Source organism: Poromitra crassiceps (assembly GCF_964638095.1).
Source record: "Poromitra crassiceps genome assembly, chromosome: 29".
Taxonomy (NCBI): Eukaryota; Metazoa; Chordata; class Actinopteri; order Beryciformes; family Melamphaidae; genus Poromitra; species Poromitra crassiceps.
This window is the reverse complement of record NC_139641.1, coordinates 9,412,234-9,428,270: the sequence shown is the minus strand read 5'-3', so window position 1 is coordinate 9,428,270 and position 16,037 is coordinate 9,412,234. Positions and strand designations below refer to the sequence as shown.

The window sequence follows — 16,037 nt, the reverse complement described above, 5'->3', positions numbered from 1 at the left end:
ATCTTCCCAGATTATCTTCCCTAGAATCTCAAACATGCACACACTACAAGATTTGTAAATGTGGCGCACCACGCACTACAGGATATTATTAAGATTATCGGCAGGATAATCACATTGATGCCCGGCCATACTCAGAACCTGTTTCGTTTTTGGGGTTCCAGCAGTGACCAAAGCGCTCCGCCCCCACCTCACCTCTCTCTCTTTTTCCTCATTTTCATGCCCGTCTCGCTAAACAAATGAATCTCACGGTAGTTAGCATGCGTGTAAACAACGCGACTCTATTATGCGCTACCAAAATATATTCCCCTGCTGCATGTCATTATCGGCAAAAGTTTGGATAGACTGGAATGCTTCCCGCAGCAGCAATGCCTTTTTTCCCCACACTGCCTGATAAAACAGGTAGGAGATTACAGCCTCTGACTGGCAGGGGCTCAAAACTACGATATCACAACTTTTTATTCATTAGTCATTCATTGTGATATAAATTAGTGACATTTTCCCCCAAATCCTCATGGTTCTGTGCTGTTGGTATTTGGTAGCCTATCTGATGCCTGCAGTGCATCAAATGAGCCGCGTCAATTAACGATAATGACGGGAGTCTCCCGCAGCAGCAGAATGATGTATTCGCGCAGATTTTCAGTCCTAAATATCAAACATGTTTGATATGATCGGGACGGCCCCGATGAGGCTGTGAGCAGATCGGGAGGCTTAAGAATGGATCTGCAAACAGCTCACACTACAAGATAATCGGTGCCGAAAGTCGGGCCCGACCAAGCTTGGCAAGCTGCCAGGCCAGATTTCTCCTCCGATTCTCGGGAGGGGTGAATCGGGCATAAATCGGCCCGAAAATCCTGTAGTGTGAGCCAGCCTTTAGTGTCTGTATGCAGCGTAGCGGTCACATCAATATACAGAGATAAGAAGTAGGAAGATAACTAAAGACAATCACAAAGTTGCAAGTGCAATCAAATCGAGTAAATATATACAATATGTACATGAGTGGCGAAGTGTTCTGTGGATGATAAATATGAATTTACGTTGGATTTACATGAGATTTACAGACTGAGTTAAATAGACGTTAAATAGGCAGTGGATTTACATGAATTTACAGTCGGAGTTAAATAAGAGTTTACATTGAATGTACATGAAATTTACAGGCTAAGTTAAATAAGCATTAAATGTGCAGGGAATTTACATCAATTTACAGTCCCAGTTAAACAGGCATTAAATTAGATATGAGTTCCAGTTTTATGGGGGGGGGGAGTTCAGTTGAGTTTAGGAGGAGGTAGTGAGTTTGTGTGTGTGTGTGTGTGTGTGTGTGTGTGTGTGTGTGTGTGTGTGTGTGTGTGTGGGGGGGGGGGGGGGTTGTTGGTGAGGTCCTTGGCGGAAGGGGGTCTCCGGGCCTTGTTGGTGAGGCTGATGGCGGTTGGGAAGAAGCTGGGTCTTGTGGCGGGTGGTTCTGGTCTTGGCAGACCTCAGTCTCTTGCCGTGGGGGAGTGTCTCAAAGAGTTTGTGGCCAGGGTGGGAGGGGTCAGCCATGATCTTGCGAGACCGCTTCAGTGTCCTGGCTGCATGCAGGTCCTGGAGGGATGGCAGGTTGCATCCGATTACCTTCTCGGCGCAGAGGATGATGCGCTGAAGTCTGTTGATGTCTTTAACACTTTGAGTGCCACGGCCCTTGGGCAAAAGGTTGCTTGCTGTGCCACATAGGCCGCAATGCATTTTAAAACAGTCATATAATTTTTTTAATAATTACTATGTAAACACTGAACACGCACAAATAACGATGAGACTCTCTTCTATCACCTGCAAAAAAAAGTTTATTGATCCCATTTTCCGTTCTTTAGTTATGAGCCGGAGAAGATAGCTTGATTGAAGCAAAAACATCCCTTTTTTTCTACGAGCTGAGATAATGAGCCTTTTGTGAAATTAAACATTTCAAGCACATCACTGACTCTGAAGCTAATTTTCTGATGTCTGGGTCTGTCTGGGTGAAGTGTATGCTGCTCTGCTGCTCTGCGTCTCCCCCCCCCCCCCCCCCCCCCCCCCCTCAACTGCACACGCCTCCTGGGTGTGTCTTATGTGTCTGGTGGCTCTCAGTCTCTGCTGAGTTTGCTGCGCACACACAGTGAATGGTGCGCGACATCCAGCCTTTTGGTTCTGCGTGTGTTTGTCACGGGCTCGCATGCTTCCAGTTCGGAATAATAAGGCTGATTATGCGAATGTGCTGTTGCAGCGTACACGGAGGTGCTCAGTTGTGACAGCGGATGCTGCTGCTCGGGGCACAGCTGGCGTTGTGCTCGTTGTGCTTCATGCACGTCGATGCATACGGACGGATGCGATGCGATTTCCTCCTTTTCCCCAGTGACTATTTCTGTGTGTTTGGCTCCTTTTTCTCTGATCAGGAGAGTGCTGTCGCCACCTAATGGGTTTGTAAAATAGGTTATCGACCTCCAATAGCTACAATATTGTTAGAGGCGACGTAAGAAGCTTAGATCGACACCCCCCCGTCAAAAAAAGAATTTGGAGTTACTGACGCCATTTGGCGTCGCTGGCACTCTACGGTAAATTTCTAATGACGCCATATGGCGTCGCTGGCACTCAATGTGTTAAGAGTGGCAGCAGCATACCAGACGGTTATGGAGGACAAAGTACATCCTCTGCTGTGCCTACCATCAACACTGGGAATGCTACCAAGCAATGATGCAGACCAGTGTATGCCACACTTTACCTCCAAAAGTGCCATTGATTTCAGTCTAAGCAGACAACATGCTGCTCTGTAACACAACTAGGGGTACGGTGGTGCAGTGGTAAGCACTGTCGCCTCACAGCTCGAAGGTCCTGGGTTCGATTCCCACCTGGGACGCTGTGGGCGCTGGAGTTGTGACCCCCCCATATCTCCAGTGCCTACTGCCCAGCTGGGCTATCTCGTCGAAAGGGCCTTTCTGCGGGGAGTTTGCATGTTCTCCCCGTACCCCCCAGGGAGTTCCTCCGTACATAACCCCCCACTAAAAAAATGCAGAAGATCGTGACGACAACATCTGAAGTTGGTCCAATAATGGTCCAATGAAGGTCCCTGGGCGCTGGAAAGAAATAGCGACCACTGCTCCTGGCCTGCCCCCTGGAGGAAAGGACAAGCCTGGATGGGTCAAATGCAGAGGACATATTTCACCGGCCACCGTCAGCATGAGTGTGTGTTGTGGCCGCATGCATGTGTTGTAGTGTGTTCGTGTGACAATAAAGACGGGCTGCCGTCTGAAATCGTGTTTTTTTAACCTATCCCACCGCAAATCACATTATACTTTACTATATTGTGATGCTGTTTTCTGGTAATTGCAGTTTTATAAGAGAGACTACTACACCATTGATCATGTATTAAAGGGTGAATTAGAGGTTTCTCTGAAAATGAAATGAAATAAAACTGATCTTTTAAAGCTCACATCTCACATCTCTTAATACGACATTTTGGTTCTACATTTGTTCTTGAGTGACTTCATTTCTATATTGTTTTTTTATTATAAAGTCTTGCGCAGTCATTCCAACTTGAACATTAGGAAATTCTTCTGAATTTCCTAGTTTTTATTAAAGCAGCTACGAGCAAGATTTTCGATTGTTATTAAACAGTCTAAATTTAATATCGATGCATCACATCTTACCTCTAATAGTAGACGAGACCAACGCCGAGTAGTCTCGCTTGAACCCCGAGTGAATCGGCCAGTGTTGTCTTGACGATTAGTCTGTCTGCGGCCGGGGCAGATCAGGAAGTGAAATGAAACGGTTTGCGGCAGCCACTTCGGCCATAACCACAAAATAACTACGGTAAATGACTTCCAAACAAACTGTTAGAATATAACGAGAGATGTTCGTGAGAGTAGCAAGCCCCTGCATGGCGTTCTCCGTGTTTATGGTCTGTTGCTAGGCAGAGCGAAACAGTTGAAGGCAGGCAGCTGCCGTAAGCAGTTTCGTTTCACTTCCGGGTCTATCCGGCCCGGTAGACAGACACAGACTCTATAATCATCAAGAGCGCAATCTCCGATTCACACGGCTTTGGTCTCAGCTACTATAATAGGTAAGATGTGATGCATCAATATTATAATTATACTGTTATTATTACTTTTATATTACTTTTTTTAAATTATACTGTTATGCTAATAATCCTTATTAGCCACACTGCGTCCGTCTTCCTGTCATCCTTGAGAAAGACACTCACTGCAAAATATCTTTGAGCCAATTAAAGTCATGTTTAGTTCCAGCTCAGTGCATTTGGTAGGCAGATTTTCAGCATCAAGAAACGTAAGTCTTTCCAATCCAACCATGCTCATTAGATAAGGTTGACATAAGATGTATGTAAATTTCACCAAACATAAACCTATGTCCCCAGTCAAAGCCATTCAATGTATCATTTTAGATACAATACACTATTAGAAGACCAGGGTGGAGTTTCTGTATTTTGCCATTTTTCTCTGGATTCCTTTGAGCTGCTTTGATAACTGGTTCAAACAGCAACTTCAACAGCTCATTCTCATTTACATTTGCAGTAGTGAAAGCATAGCTGCACATTTCCCTGTGAAAGGATTTTGGTTTAAAAAATGTAGATAAGAAGTCGTTAATATGCACATGCCCAGAGTTCTTGAGAAAACTGCTGCTGGACCAAAAAAAGACTCAAAATAAAGGAAGGAAATTATAATTAATTATATTAAATTAAATTATATTGCTGTCCCTGTGCTTTAATTCTGAAATTCTAAAAGGGTTTTGCCCAGGAAGGCCTGGCTTGGGCAAAATGTTTGTTTGTTTGTTGGAGGGGAGAATTAAAACATGGTATTATACATTATACATAGCATTATACATAGCATTATACATTATAGGGGGGTACGGTGTTGCAGTGGTAAGCGCTGTCGCCTCACAGCTCGAAGGTCCTGGGTTCGATTCCCACCTGTGACGCTGTGAACACTGAAGGAATGCGTGCCCGTCCGCATGTCCTCGAGTGCCCACCGCCCGGGTGGGGTCGTCAAAAGGGCCTTTCTGTGTGGAGTTTGCATGTTCTCCCCGTGCCTCCCGGGGGTTTCCTTCATATAGGAACCCCCTTCACCAAAAACATGCAATATCCTGGTTGCTGATGTGGTTCCTCCTCTGGTCGTTAGGGGCGCCTGTTCAGAGGGAGGGGAACTGGTTGGAATAGCGTGATCCTCCCACGTGCTATGTCCTACCGGTGAAGCTTCCCCTGTCAGGTGAAAAGAAGCGGCTGGCTAACTGCCCATGTCTCGGAGGAAGCATGGAGCCAGTTTCGGCTCTCCCCAGATCGGCAGAGGGTGGAGCAGCAACCAGGTTAAATCAATTAAACTAGCACTAATGGGGGATAAAAATGTTTTTTTTTTTTTTTAGCATTATACATTATATATAATAATAATAATAATAATAGCATTATATATATTTCCTTTCTTAATACAAATATCACATAACTATCCATTATTCCACATGCTCTGAGAGCATTTCTTCCCTGCACTCTGCCAGCCTGTCTCTGCCAGCTCAGTGAGAGAGGATGAGCAGCAAGTCACCTCCAGGTTCATTGATGAAGGGGTTTTGTCTTCCAGGGTCTACCAGCCTACGACACCCCAGAGGTGTTCGGTCTCCACCCCAACGCAGACATCACCTACCAGAGTAAGCTGGCTAAGGACGTGCTGGACACCATCCTCAGCATTCAGCCTAAAGACAGCTCCTCGGGAGGCGGGGAGACCAGGGAGGCTGTGGTGGCCAGACTGGCAGACGATATGCTGGAGAAACTGCCCCCAGACTACGTCGCATTTGAAGTAAGTGCGTGGGAGGAAGGATATGTGTGTGTGTAAGATGCAGGTAAGAGGGGTTTCAGGTTTCAGGAGTCTGCATCGTGTCAACGGTCTAATGGATGGTTGGAAAGGACACTTTTATAGCAATAAAAGGTAAGAGCATTCGATAGCGTGTACCACGCAGAGATGGCAATAGGTGGGAGGCGAGCTTCAACGAAATAAAACTACTAACCCCGATAAATGACAGTATCAGCCGTGTAAATATAGGAACTGGAGAAGAACATCTAGGATACATGATGGAACGTATCTCCTCTGTTCTATTCTGATCCTTGCAAATGAAAGTAACTATAGAAACCGCACATCCAATACTCAATTTGTGTCTGAGCATGTGCACGGTTTGAATGTATGATCAAGAAAGGAAAGAAGAGAAGAGAAGAGAAGAGATCTTCAACTTCTCAACACTTCCAAACTCAGTTTGTAGGAGGCTATATAGAATGCACGATATCTTATCTGTCAGAATGTCCTAATATGCCCGTGCCAAACCCACAATGTTCAAACTTTCCAATAATGATGCTGACATATTCTCCAAACTGACTGCTAATACACTAGGGGCCCTACCTTCGTACGGCGCTATCGTTTGCGCTGCCGTTTGCGCGCCTCTTATTGCTATCTTCCCTGCGTCTTAAAGTCCCTGGAAACCAGAAATATTTTATTATTCGCATTTTGAGTTCATCACATCACAGGAGCCTATGTTAATAAGCCACCAGCCAAATTTGACGATGATGAACGTCGCAAAGTATATAAATTTAGGTTTGACAGTCTGGCAAAAGTAATGAGAATAAATTATTTTTTAGAGTGTGTTTTCTCCCGCGGAATGTGTGGGCATGTCCCATCTGCAGCAGCCTCCAAGAGAGAGAGCGCGAGACAGAGGGGGGGAGGGAAACGGAGAAAGAGAGAAAGAGAGATCGACACACACACACCGTGCGTGTGTGTGTGTGTGTGTGTGTGTGTGTGTGTTCGTTGCTCGGAGAGGGACTCTTGCTGCGACTGCACAGCGTGTGTGTGTGTGTGTGTGTGTATGTGTGAGTAACCTCGCGTCACCAGGCTGTGTGTCTCTCTCTGTGCTCTCTCTCACACGAGAGAGAGAGAGAGAGAGAGAGAGAGAGAGAGAGAGAGAGAGAGAGAGAGAGCGAGCGCAGCATAGCGCTCGGCACAGAGTGGGAGGCAGACGGACACTGAGGGAGCGCTGTCACTGGGGGCAAAGAACGGACAAAAGGAGGGCAGATTGCGCGCGTGTACAAAGGTTATATAGAGCTTATGACGTCATAAGCTCCTGCATTTTAGCACCTCGCGCACTGCTCTCTTCAATGAGGAAGTATCTTGTAGAATCTTGTAGAAAAGTGTCGATTTTAAGGCTTTGGGTTGAAAGTAATGTATAATAATTTCGGAGGCAGACAATTACTAACATAAGACCCTAAATAACATAGTTAGAACGTTTTTGTGGATTTTGGTTTCCAGGGACTTTAAGCTATCGTCTGCCTCCACCATCCAGTTTTGCGCTGGGATCTAAGCGCAGACACAGGTGTAGGCGTGGCCCAGGCGTGTCCGTGGGCCTCTAGCCTATCATCTCCCTCCCGCAAGTGTCATTTTGCGCTCTGGCCAAGATACCGTCGGTTCCGAGCGTAAACAGAGGTTTGGGCGTTGCCCGTGCCAAAATAGGCGTTCCAGCGCAATGTGTTAGAAAAAAAGGCCTTGTGTGCTCTCAATTTTAACGCCACGGAATAGCTGGTCTTAGCGCAAAAAAAACTCTACGCCAGGCGTACGCCTGAGCGCAGACAGTATTCTCCACGCAGTGCAGGAAATCCTCGCTTGGATAGGCCCATAACGCACGGCTCGCGCGCGGACACACTTCCCTCCTCAGAATGCCACGTTGATTTTCAACTAACCTACACTGCAGAAAAAAAACACACCTTGATTTAAAAATGAGAATTAGTTTGTCATGGTTTTGTGCGTTTTGAACGATGGTCTGCGTGTAGCGCGGGGAGATATGCTTTTAAGTGTTCGGCTAGTGTGCCGTGTCCTGGAGGGGGGTCTCCCCGGAGAAGGTGTGAGCTGGGCCGGGTAGGCAGGCCGGGTGGGTCGGTGCACAGGGTGGGTAGAGGCACTGAGGCAGCGCTGTGCGCGGTCCCACTGATCAAAATCAGTTTCTGGCAGCAAATCACTTTTTGACACAACACCGGCCAGTAGGCTATACAGTAACCTCTCCCTGCAATTGAAGTTCTGGTATAGGCTATTGAAATAGACTAAAATTAAAATCTCACACATCACACCTACCCTATTAAATAAACGAATATTTTTTAAATGTGTATGTTATAGCCTATATGAGCGAAACGACTAATTAATAGGCTACTAATTACAAAAGCATCAATTTTCGTTACGAATCTGAACTGGTTCATCCTCCAATTCTCTCTTCCTTCCCTCGTTCTCTCCCCCCTCTCTCTTTCTCTCTCTCTCTGACTCTCTCCCTCTCTCTTTTCTCTCTATCTCACTCTGTCACTCTGCTTGCACTGAGGAAGAAAGAAGCTGCTGTCTGTCACAGACGTGATGGCGGTGACGCTGTGGCTTTTAAGGGGAGTGATCTCACCTTGTGAATCCTGTTATGGGCATAAACACGCCCAGAGGTTTGCGCCGAGATGACGTGAAGCGCGACACGCCCACAATTAGGGCTTTGCGCAGAGCTATTCCAACGCAAAATGGGCGCTAACGCAAAATTACTGCCGTTGCGAAGATAGGGCCCTAGATGTTGTTATGGTCCGTTCCTTTAAAACTGGGAGCGAAGGATTTCACGGTTGAGGGACGTCACAGCCGAGTTGTCGACGTTCCATTAAAACAGTCGGGAAACCAGCCAGGGCTAGCTGTACCTTAGCTCTACCCAGGCTAGCCATCGTTAGCAATAACAGTTGATAACAAGGCATTTCGCGGTATTTTGCACATACAAACACTGCAGCAACATGTCCACACAGATAGAAGTTAGACAGTGCTGTGTGTACAGCTGATTTAATTAGACACTAACAAGACAGAAGTGCTAATAAACAGTATTTACTATGATTTTGACTACTGTTGTTGCGCGGCCAGCAGCCATCTTGGATTTTTTAGGTCGGGGCTGCTGAGGCTCCTATGAGTTTGGGAGAGAAAATACGAGCACTGGTGACGTCACGTTCCAGCTCATGACCTTTGAACCGTCACATTCCCATTTCCCAGTTTTAAAGGAATGCCCCATTACAGCACGTAACAGGATGTGAGCTGCCAGAACTGCAGGAACTGTACAACCAGCGGTGCCTCAGGAGGTCCCTGAAGATCATCAAAGACACAAACCGCCCCCACAACAGCCTGTTCTCCCTGTTACCCTCAGGGAGGAGATACAGGGTCCCAAAAGCACGCACAAATCGCTTGAGGGACAGTTTCTTCCCACAGGCCACGAGACTCCTTAACATACACAAATAAACAATCATGTAGTAGCTGTACTGCAGCTGCTACCATTACATAATGTTTAATTATGTCATGTTATATGCACCTGTGCAAACAGAATGTTTAATTATGTTTAAATCTGTCTATGCTATTTGCACCCATGTGCAGTGAAGATGTCACTGTCTTTGACTTGTCTTATTGCTTTACTGCCTTATTGCTTGTTGCTTCTCTTGTTTTCCTGCACCTATATGCCCTGTTATTTTGCACTATGTTATAACGGAGTCTACAGCACAAGAATTTCACACGTGATACTTGTACTACGGAGTGACAATAAAAATCTGGAATCTTGAATGTCAAACGAAAAGATGTGGCTGAGGTGGGCGGTGATTTGATTACAGGCTGGAGGAAGACGTCCTTACGAAAATCTTTTAAGTCTCAACCTTAACGGCAAGTTATTTCACAGCTCGGTACAAATGTCAGCTACCGGTGTTTCTATTTGGAAGCTCAATGCTCATAGGTTAGATTAGAGGTTAGGATGTAAAGAGAGTCATTGTTAAAACCCACAGTGGAAATTCACAAAGTTCAGGCACATTCTCTAACCTGTCTTTCATCTTGATGTTGTTCTCGGCGACCAGGTGAGAGAGCGTCTCCAGAAGATGGGTCCCTTCCAGCCCATGAACATCTTCCTGCGTCAGGAGATCGACCGGATGAAGCGGGTCATTGTGTTGGTCCGCAACACGCTGACGGACCTCAAGCTGGCCATCGACGGGACCATCATCATGAGTGAGAACCTGCGCGACGCCCTGGACTGCATGTACGACGCACGCATCCCCGCACGCTGGAAGAAGGTACGTCACCAATCACTGAAATATTCCTATCATATTCCTTAAGAGATTTATTATATCCAGGGTTGTGAACACTAGCTTAATAGCTGCCTTCCAAATCTTCTTCTCTTCCTGCACTAGGCACTTCACCACTTAAGTGTAGCACTTAAGAGAGAGTAGAGTAGCCTTCATACTGTATTTATGTATTGTTATCATGTAACCTGTCGAATGGAAGGTGTAGTATTCTTCTTTTAGCACTGACATGCTGCATGTACATCCTGTCTGTGTTTTGCTGTAATTTTCATGTCTGTAATGTGTGGTATCTGTTGCGATGACACGCTACAGGTATATCAGTTTGTTGTGTACATCCTGTCTGTGTTTTGCTGTAATTTTGATGTCTGTAATGTGTGGTATCTCTTGCGATGACACGCTACAGGTATATCAGTTTGTTGTGTACATCCTGTCTGTGTTTTGCTGTAATTTTGATGTCTGTAATGTTGTAGTATCTTTTGCGATGACACGTTACATGTATATTTCAGTTTGTGCGTTGAATGAATGTAATGAGTGATTGTTTTGATATTTATTGGGGACTACGGATGTAAATTAGCATTAGCTAACTCCGGCATATTTACATGTTTTCGTATATAGAGGCTTCTGTATTTCTGAACATGTCCATTAATGTGCATTGTCCCGTCACAATAAACCAATAAAGTAAGTAAGTAGGGTTCCCACAGGTCCTTGACATCAGGCACGTGCACACATAGACATCAAAGGGGGCTTGAGCCCCTGCCCTTTTCCCCCGTCTGTAAAAAGTGCCCTCTCCTGACCCTGAATGCAGCATTTCTAATGGCGCTCTGCATGTAAATTGCCCTTTCCAAGCGGTCACCGAAGGCAGCACTCCATGAGTATTGCCTTTTCCGAGCTCTCCTGACACTGAATGCAGCATTTCTAATGGCCCACTGTGCGGACAGGCGCCTTTCCAAGCCGCCCCTGAAGGCAGCGCAGCCGAAACTGCCGCACGGCACATTTCAGATTGCCAGCCCATGCACAGACGTGTGATACAGCACAGCAGCACACAGACCGTCTGTCTTAATTTGAGACACACAGATATCAGGTATGTATGTGGCCATAATGGGCTGGCCATTGGCCAAAACAAAGTATTATATAGAGAGCCAAAGTGAAACGTCACTTCCTGCTTTCTCCCTGTACCAGCGCTGTGAAAAAATATGAATGGCGGTGGGTAAGGTTACTTTTAATATAATATAATAATAATTTCAGCCCCTGCCCCTCTGACATTCTCTGCACGTCCCTGCTTGACATCCTTGAAAGTTTGTGAATTTCAGGAAAAAAAGGCCTTGAACATTTTTGAAAATACTAGACAGAAATAGGCATAGATCATTGAAAGCGCTTGAATTTATATATTTTGTGCAAGAATAGAAATTTAAGTTTTTTTTTTTTTTTTTGCTTTACGTTAGTAAAGGCTACTGTATGTCCCGCTGTCTGCATGTGTCTCCCGCCATCTGTGCGTGCATGAGTGAGTGAGTGATTGAAGTTGAATGATGCAGGATAAACAGTGGGCAAGCAAGCGAGAAAGCTAATGTTAAGCAAACCTTCAGCTATGCCTGGAAAGTGTAAAAATTATCAGTGTTGTAACAGTACTGAATAGGGATGTCACAATATATCCTCCCACAATATATCGCGATATCAAAACGTGACAATATGTATCGTTGAGATGAAATCTCATATCGTGAGGAAAAGAAGCTGAACATGGTGGTTCACTGATCTGCATCTGATTGCATGCTCGCTCTACTTTTCATTGCTTTGTTTGAACAGACGAGGGACGTTACAGACACACGGAGGATGAAAATGGTGAAATGACTCAAATTAGCGTGGAGGATGCCCCCTCAACTTACAAATCGATCACAAAAAAATATTGTTAAAATATCGTATCGTGAACCCAATATCGTGTATCGTATTGTATCGTGAACTGAGTGTATCGTGACACCCCTAGTAATGAACCTTGATGCGTGTCTCAAACTACGCCGTGTTGGGTCTTTGAATTTGAACGAATTGGGACCGGAAAGTACTTTGAATTTGATGTTTAAGAAGGTGTGGTATTTTTTATCATATAAATGTTTTATTTTATTTTAATCTTATAATATTGCTATCAGGGCATATTTATAAGGTATGCCTCTAAATGTATTGTAGGATTACTGTCTTCGTTTTTCACCAGGGTAATTTCAGGAGAATATTTTTCATCACAAGACATATATATATATATATATATATATATGTATATATATATATATATATATGTCATTTTGAGCGGGAGGGGGGACATTCTGTGTCCTTCAGTTTCCCAGAATTGTTTGTTTAAAGCACAGCCACACAGGACACAGCTCCACTCCAAGCGGCTATTCAGTCCTCATTGGGTTCCATGAAGAATGATGATAAGCCATTTTTAGGTGAACCTGAGGGACAAATACATATCCTAAAAGATCTTTGTGCTTCCATGCAGGTTACACAGTTTGGATAATGTGATTTAGCCTCTTCCCCAGGCTCTGGTCATATCTGCCTCCACTCAATCAGAGGAGAAATTTCACGGTTTGTGATGAGATCAAAATATGCCACGCTATAGCTAAAAGGGAACTCATCACCATCGATCAACCTCTGATGGCCTGTTGGGCTCTGTTTACCTTTGCGTCCCTCTATTTGTGTACGTACAGTACTTCCCATACAGTAGCATTGTCACAGTGCACACAAACCCATTTCCATGATGGATGAAAATGACTTTTCCTCCAAACAACTTCATTTGAAGAAATTGCCAAAATATTAATATTGAGAGAGTGTGTGTGTGTGTGTGTGTGTGTGTGTGTGTGTGTGTGGGGGGGGGGGGGGGGGGGGTGTTGCAAAAAACAGCAAAGAAATATGAGTCGGCACGACATTTCCCGTATCGTGCATTTTAATCATCCTCTTGGCATTCAAGCCATGCTCCCGCAAATATTACATTATTAGAATAATTTGTACTCGAATGGGACTGACTCAAGAGAGGAGAAAATCTGGCTACGATTCAGAATTTTGTACCTGGAATGCTCCGTTCTGTTCTGTTCTGTTCTGTTCTGTTCCACTTCCCCACTCGGTTCCTTTAGAGACGTTTAGAAGTTGTTTTTGTCTGATTTCACCACCAGGCGTCGTGGGCTTCCAGCACCCTGGGGTTCTGGTTCACAGAGTTGCTTGAGCGGAACCGGCAGTTCCAGGCCTGGATCTTTGAGGGGCGGCCCAACTGCTTCTGGATGACGGGCTTCTTCAACCCACAGGGCTTCTTGACAGCCATGAGACAGGTAACGCACGCGGCTCCTCCGCTACCCTCCGTACTCAGCCACCGCTGGGAACGACGCCAGATGGCACAAGGAGGGGGGCGGCGGGCACACATTTGCTCATGCACACACACACGCACACACACACACACACACACACACACACACACGCGCGCACTATTATAACATTTTTAAGTAACACTTGATTAATTTTTCCATGTTCAACAAAACAATGTTGAGAGTAAACAACAGCAATGATACACACAGTTACAGCAAGATAAGTCCTGTACACGTACGACTAAAACTGGGGCTCATAACAATGTAATAAAAGAAAGCATTATTGGGTGTTGGCTTAATTATTGTTAGAAAATGAAAGGGGAAGTATTTATTTCTATGGCTATGGTGGAACGCCACTGTAGAAAATATGTTGTGGAATGTTTAAACCCATTTTTCCTCACGTTTTTACTTTTAGACAGTGAGTGCTCATCAAATGTCAAATCAACAATGAAAAGATAGGGCTCCATTGTGTTAAACACTGGGGTGCTGCAGCACCCCCTAGTGGCGATTTATTTTGTATTTTTTGTTTACAAATGTAATTAAAAATATTTTGCAGTGCACTATGTTCCTTTCTTGTTTGGGAATGTTCCTGGAAATGATTGCATTATTGATATACTGAAAATGTAGCCTATTTAAATAGAATTATCAACAATAACAATCAAGGAAGTTACATGTTTGTAGGCTAGAGAAGAAGAAGAAGCGCGCATGTTGTGTTGAACCAACCAACAACCAATACGAATTGTTTAATCTGGCAATTAAGAAATGTGAACTTGACATGCTATTTTAATAGCCTACTCAAAAATGCACCTCCCACTATACAGCAAAGAGAGGAGTCAATGTTTCTTGATATAATCATTGCCATTCACATCAGAATAATTAGTCTACCGGTAGTCATTAAGTTTGCTGATAATATTTCTATCATGTTAAGTCTGTGTCATGTTAACTGGTGTATTCAGAGCAAATGGGGAGATATAGAGCATTATCATCATGCTATATATCTCCCTCTTTGATCTGAAGGAGTGAGAAAAGGAGAACATACTGAATAATTACATCACAACAGTATCCTAATGTTAATTTAAAATGAGATATTCCTCTAAATATGGCAAAAAAAAGTAAAAAAAAAACATAAAAAAAAATTCCGGTGGGGCCCGCCTCCCAGCACCCCCTGCTTAAAGTGACTTCCAGCGGCCCTGGTTCAACATGATGTTCTCTTACATACATTTCACACTTGGCAGATGACACCTATAGAGCTCAACGGTCACGTGACATATGTTGCCCCGGAAGTGAGTTTCCCCATTCATTTTCTCCATAGACATTTAGAGAAATCCTTATATAACGAGTTTTAAGGCTGGAACCAAGCCAACCCGTGACCTACTGAATCATGAGTGACCATAAAACATTTCAGTTGGAATAAAAACAAAAAGATAAACTTTGTTTATTTATTTTAGATCCCCCCCCGGCTTCATTTTTTGTTTTTGCTCCAATTGAAATGTTTTATGGTGAATCACGGGTTCAGTAGGTCACGGGTTGGCTTGGTTCCAGCCTTAAAACTCGTTCTAAGGTTTTTTCGTCTATGGTTAAATGAATGGGGAACTCTCTTCCGGGGCAAGAAATGTCACATGACTGTTCAGCGCTATAGAGACAGTCCGCAACATGTGAAACGGCTGGCGCACGAGTGGGGTAAAACCGCCCATATATCTCATGGGCTGACACACCAAAAGACGGTGCTGCGGCTCTAAACTACAGGTTTGGGGGTTCTAGAGCAGAACACAAGACGTCTGCTCAGATGTGCGTTTACTGCGGTGGTTAAATCCCCGATCGTGTCTGCCTGGGCTGGGCCATCAGCTAAATTCTAACTTTGCTGAATGGATAGAACGGGGGAATTTACCCCACCCTGACCCCGCCCCCAGCCAGGCTGAGCCAGCTAAACCAGCGTCTATGACGAGACGTGGCCTCAACCTATAGTCATTACGATTTCATCTGCTGAGTCCCTGCTTTCAAGTAGAATACAGTATGTATCTCTATTTTGGTATTGGAAAATCATTCACAAGTGGAAAGAAGTACCAAAAAAAAGTGTGTTGACATTATGACATCATAAAATGATGACTTCATGACCTTATGACATCATACGATTATGACATCAACTTTCCCCATTGCCTTAACCAGGGGTTTTTGGGCTTCTCAGATGCCTCTGGTGGCCACACAAAGGGTCTGGAAAGTGCTCTTACCCATTAGTTTATAAGTTGACCTCATGAACTACTGAAAGGAACCAAACTTCTTTTCTGTAATTTAATCTGTCCAATTTTGGCCAACGACTACAGCAATAGTCAGCAGAAAAACAATACGCATACATTTCATTTCCTCTTGTTTGAGCAGTCATATTGGATTACATTTTTCTGGCTGTGCGCTCCATTGTTGTTGGCTCACACAGTATTTTTTCAATCGTACCACGTCTCTTACAGTCGCCAAAATGTCATTCGCTTCACTCCATGTCCCTGTGCACCATCGCCACATCATGTTGTCTGCATCACAGCTTCGAAGTCGAGCTGAAACCAAAAATGACTTTTCTTTTCTTTTAGTTCAAATACCTG

The 16,037-nt window shown here is 44.5% G+C and overlaps 1 protein-coding gene across 1 annotated transcript in view; it reads left to right on the top strand.

Moving 5' to 3' along the window:
- The window catches only part of LOC310800169 (dynein axonemal heavy chain 5-like), a gene marked incomplete at both ends in the record, with an annotated part of 678,223 nt that overhangs the window by 656,570 nt on the left and 5,616 nt on the right, over positions 1-16,037 (top strand). The window contains 3 exons of the mRNA XM_083662754.1: positions 5,589-5,804; positions 9,884-10,096; positions 13,261-13,413. Coding sequence (XP_083518880.1) covers positions 5,589-5,804; positions 9,884-10,096; positions 13,261-13,413 — 582 coding nt within the window. The remainder of the gene's footprint in view (positions 1-5,588; positions 5,805-9,883; positions 10,097-13,260; positions 13,414-16,037) is intronic.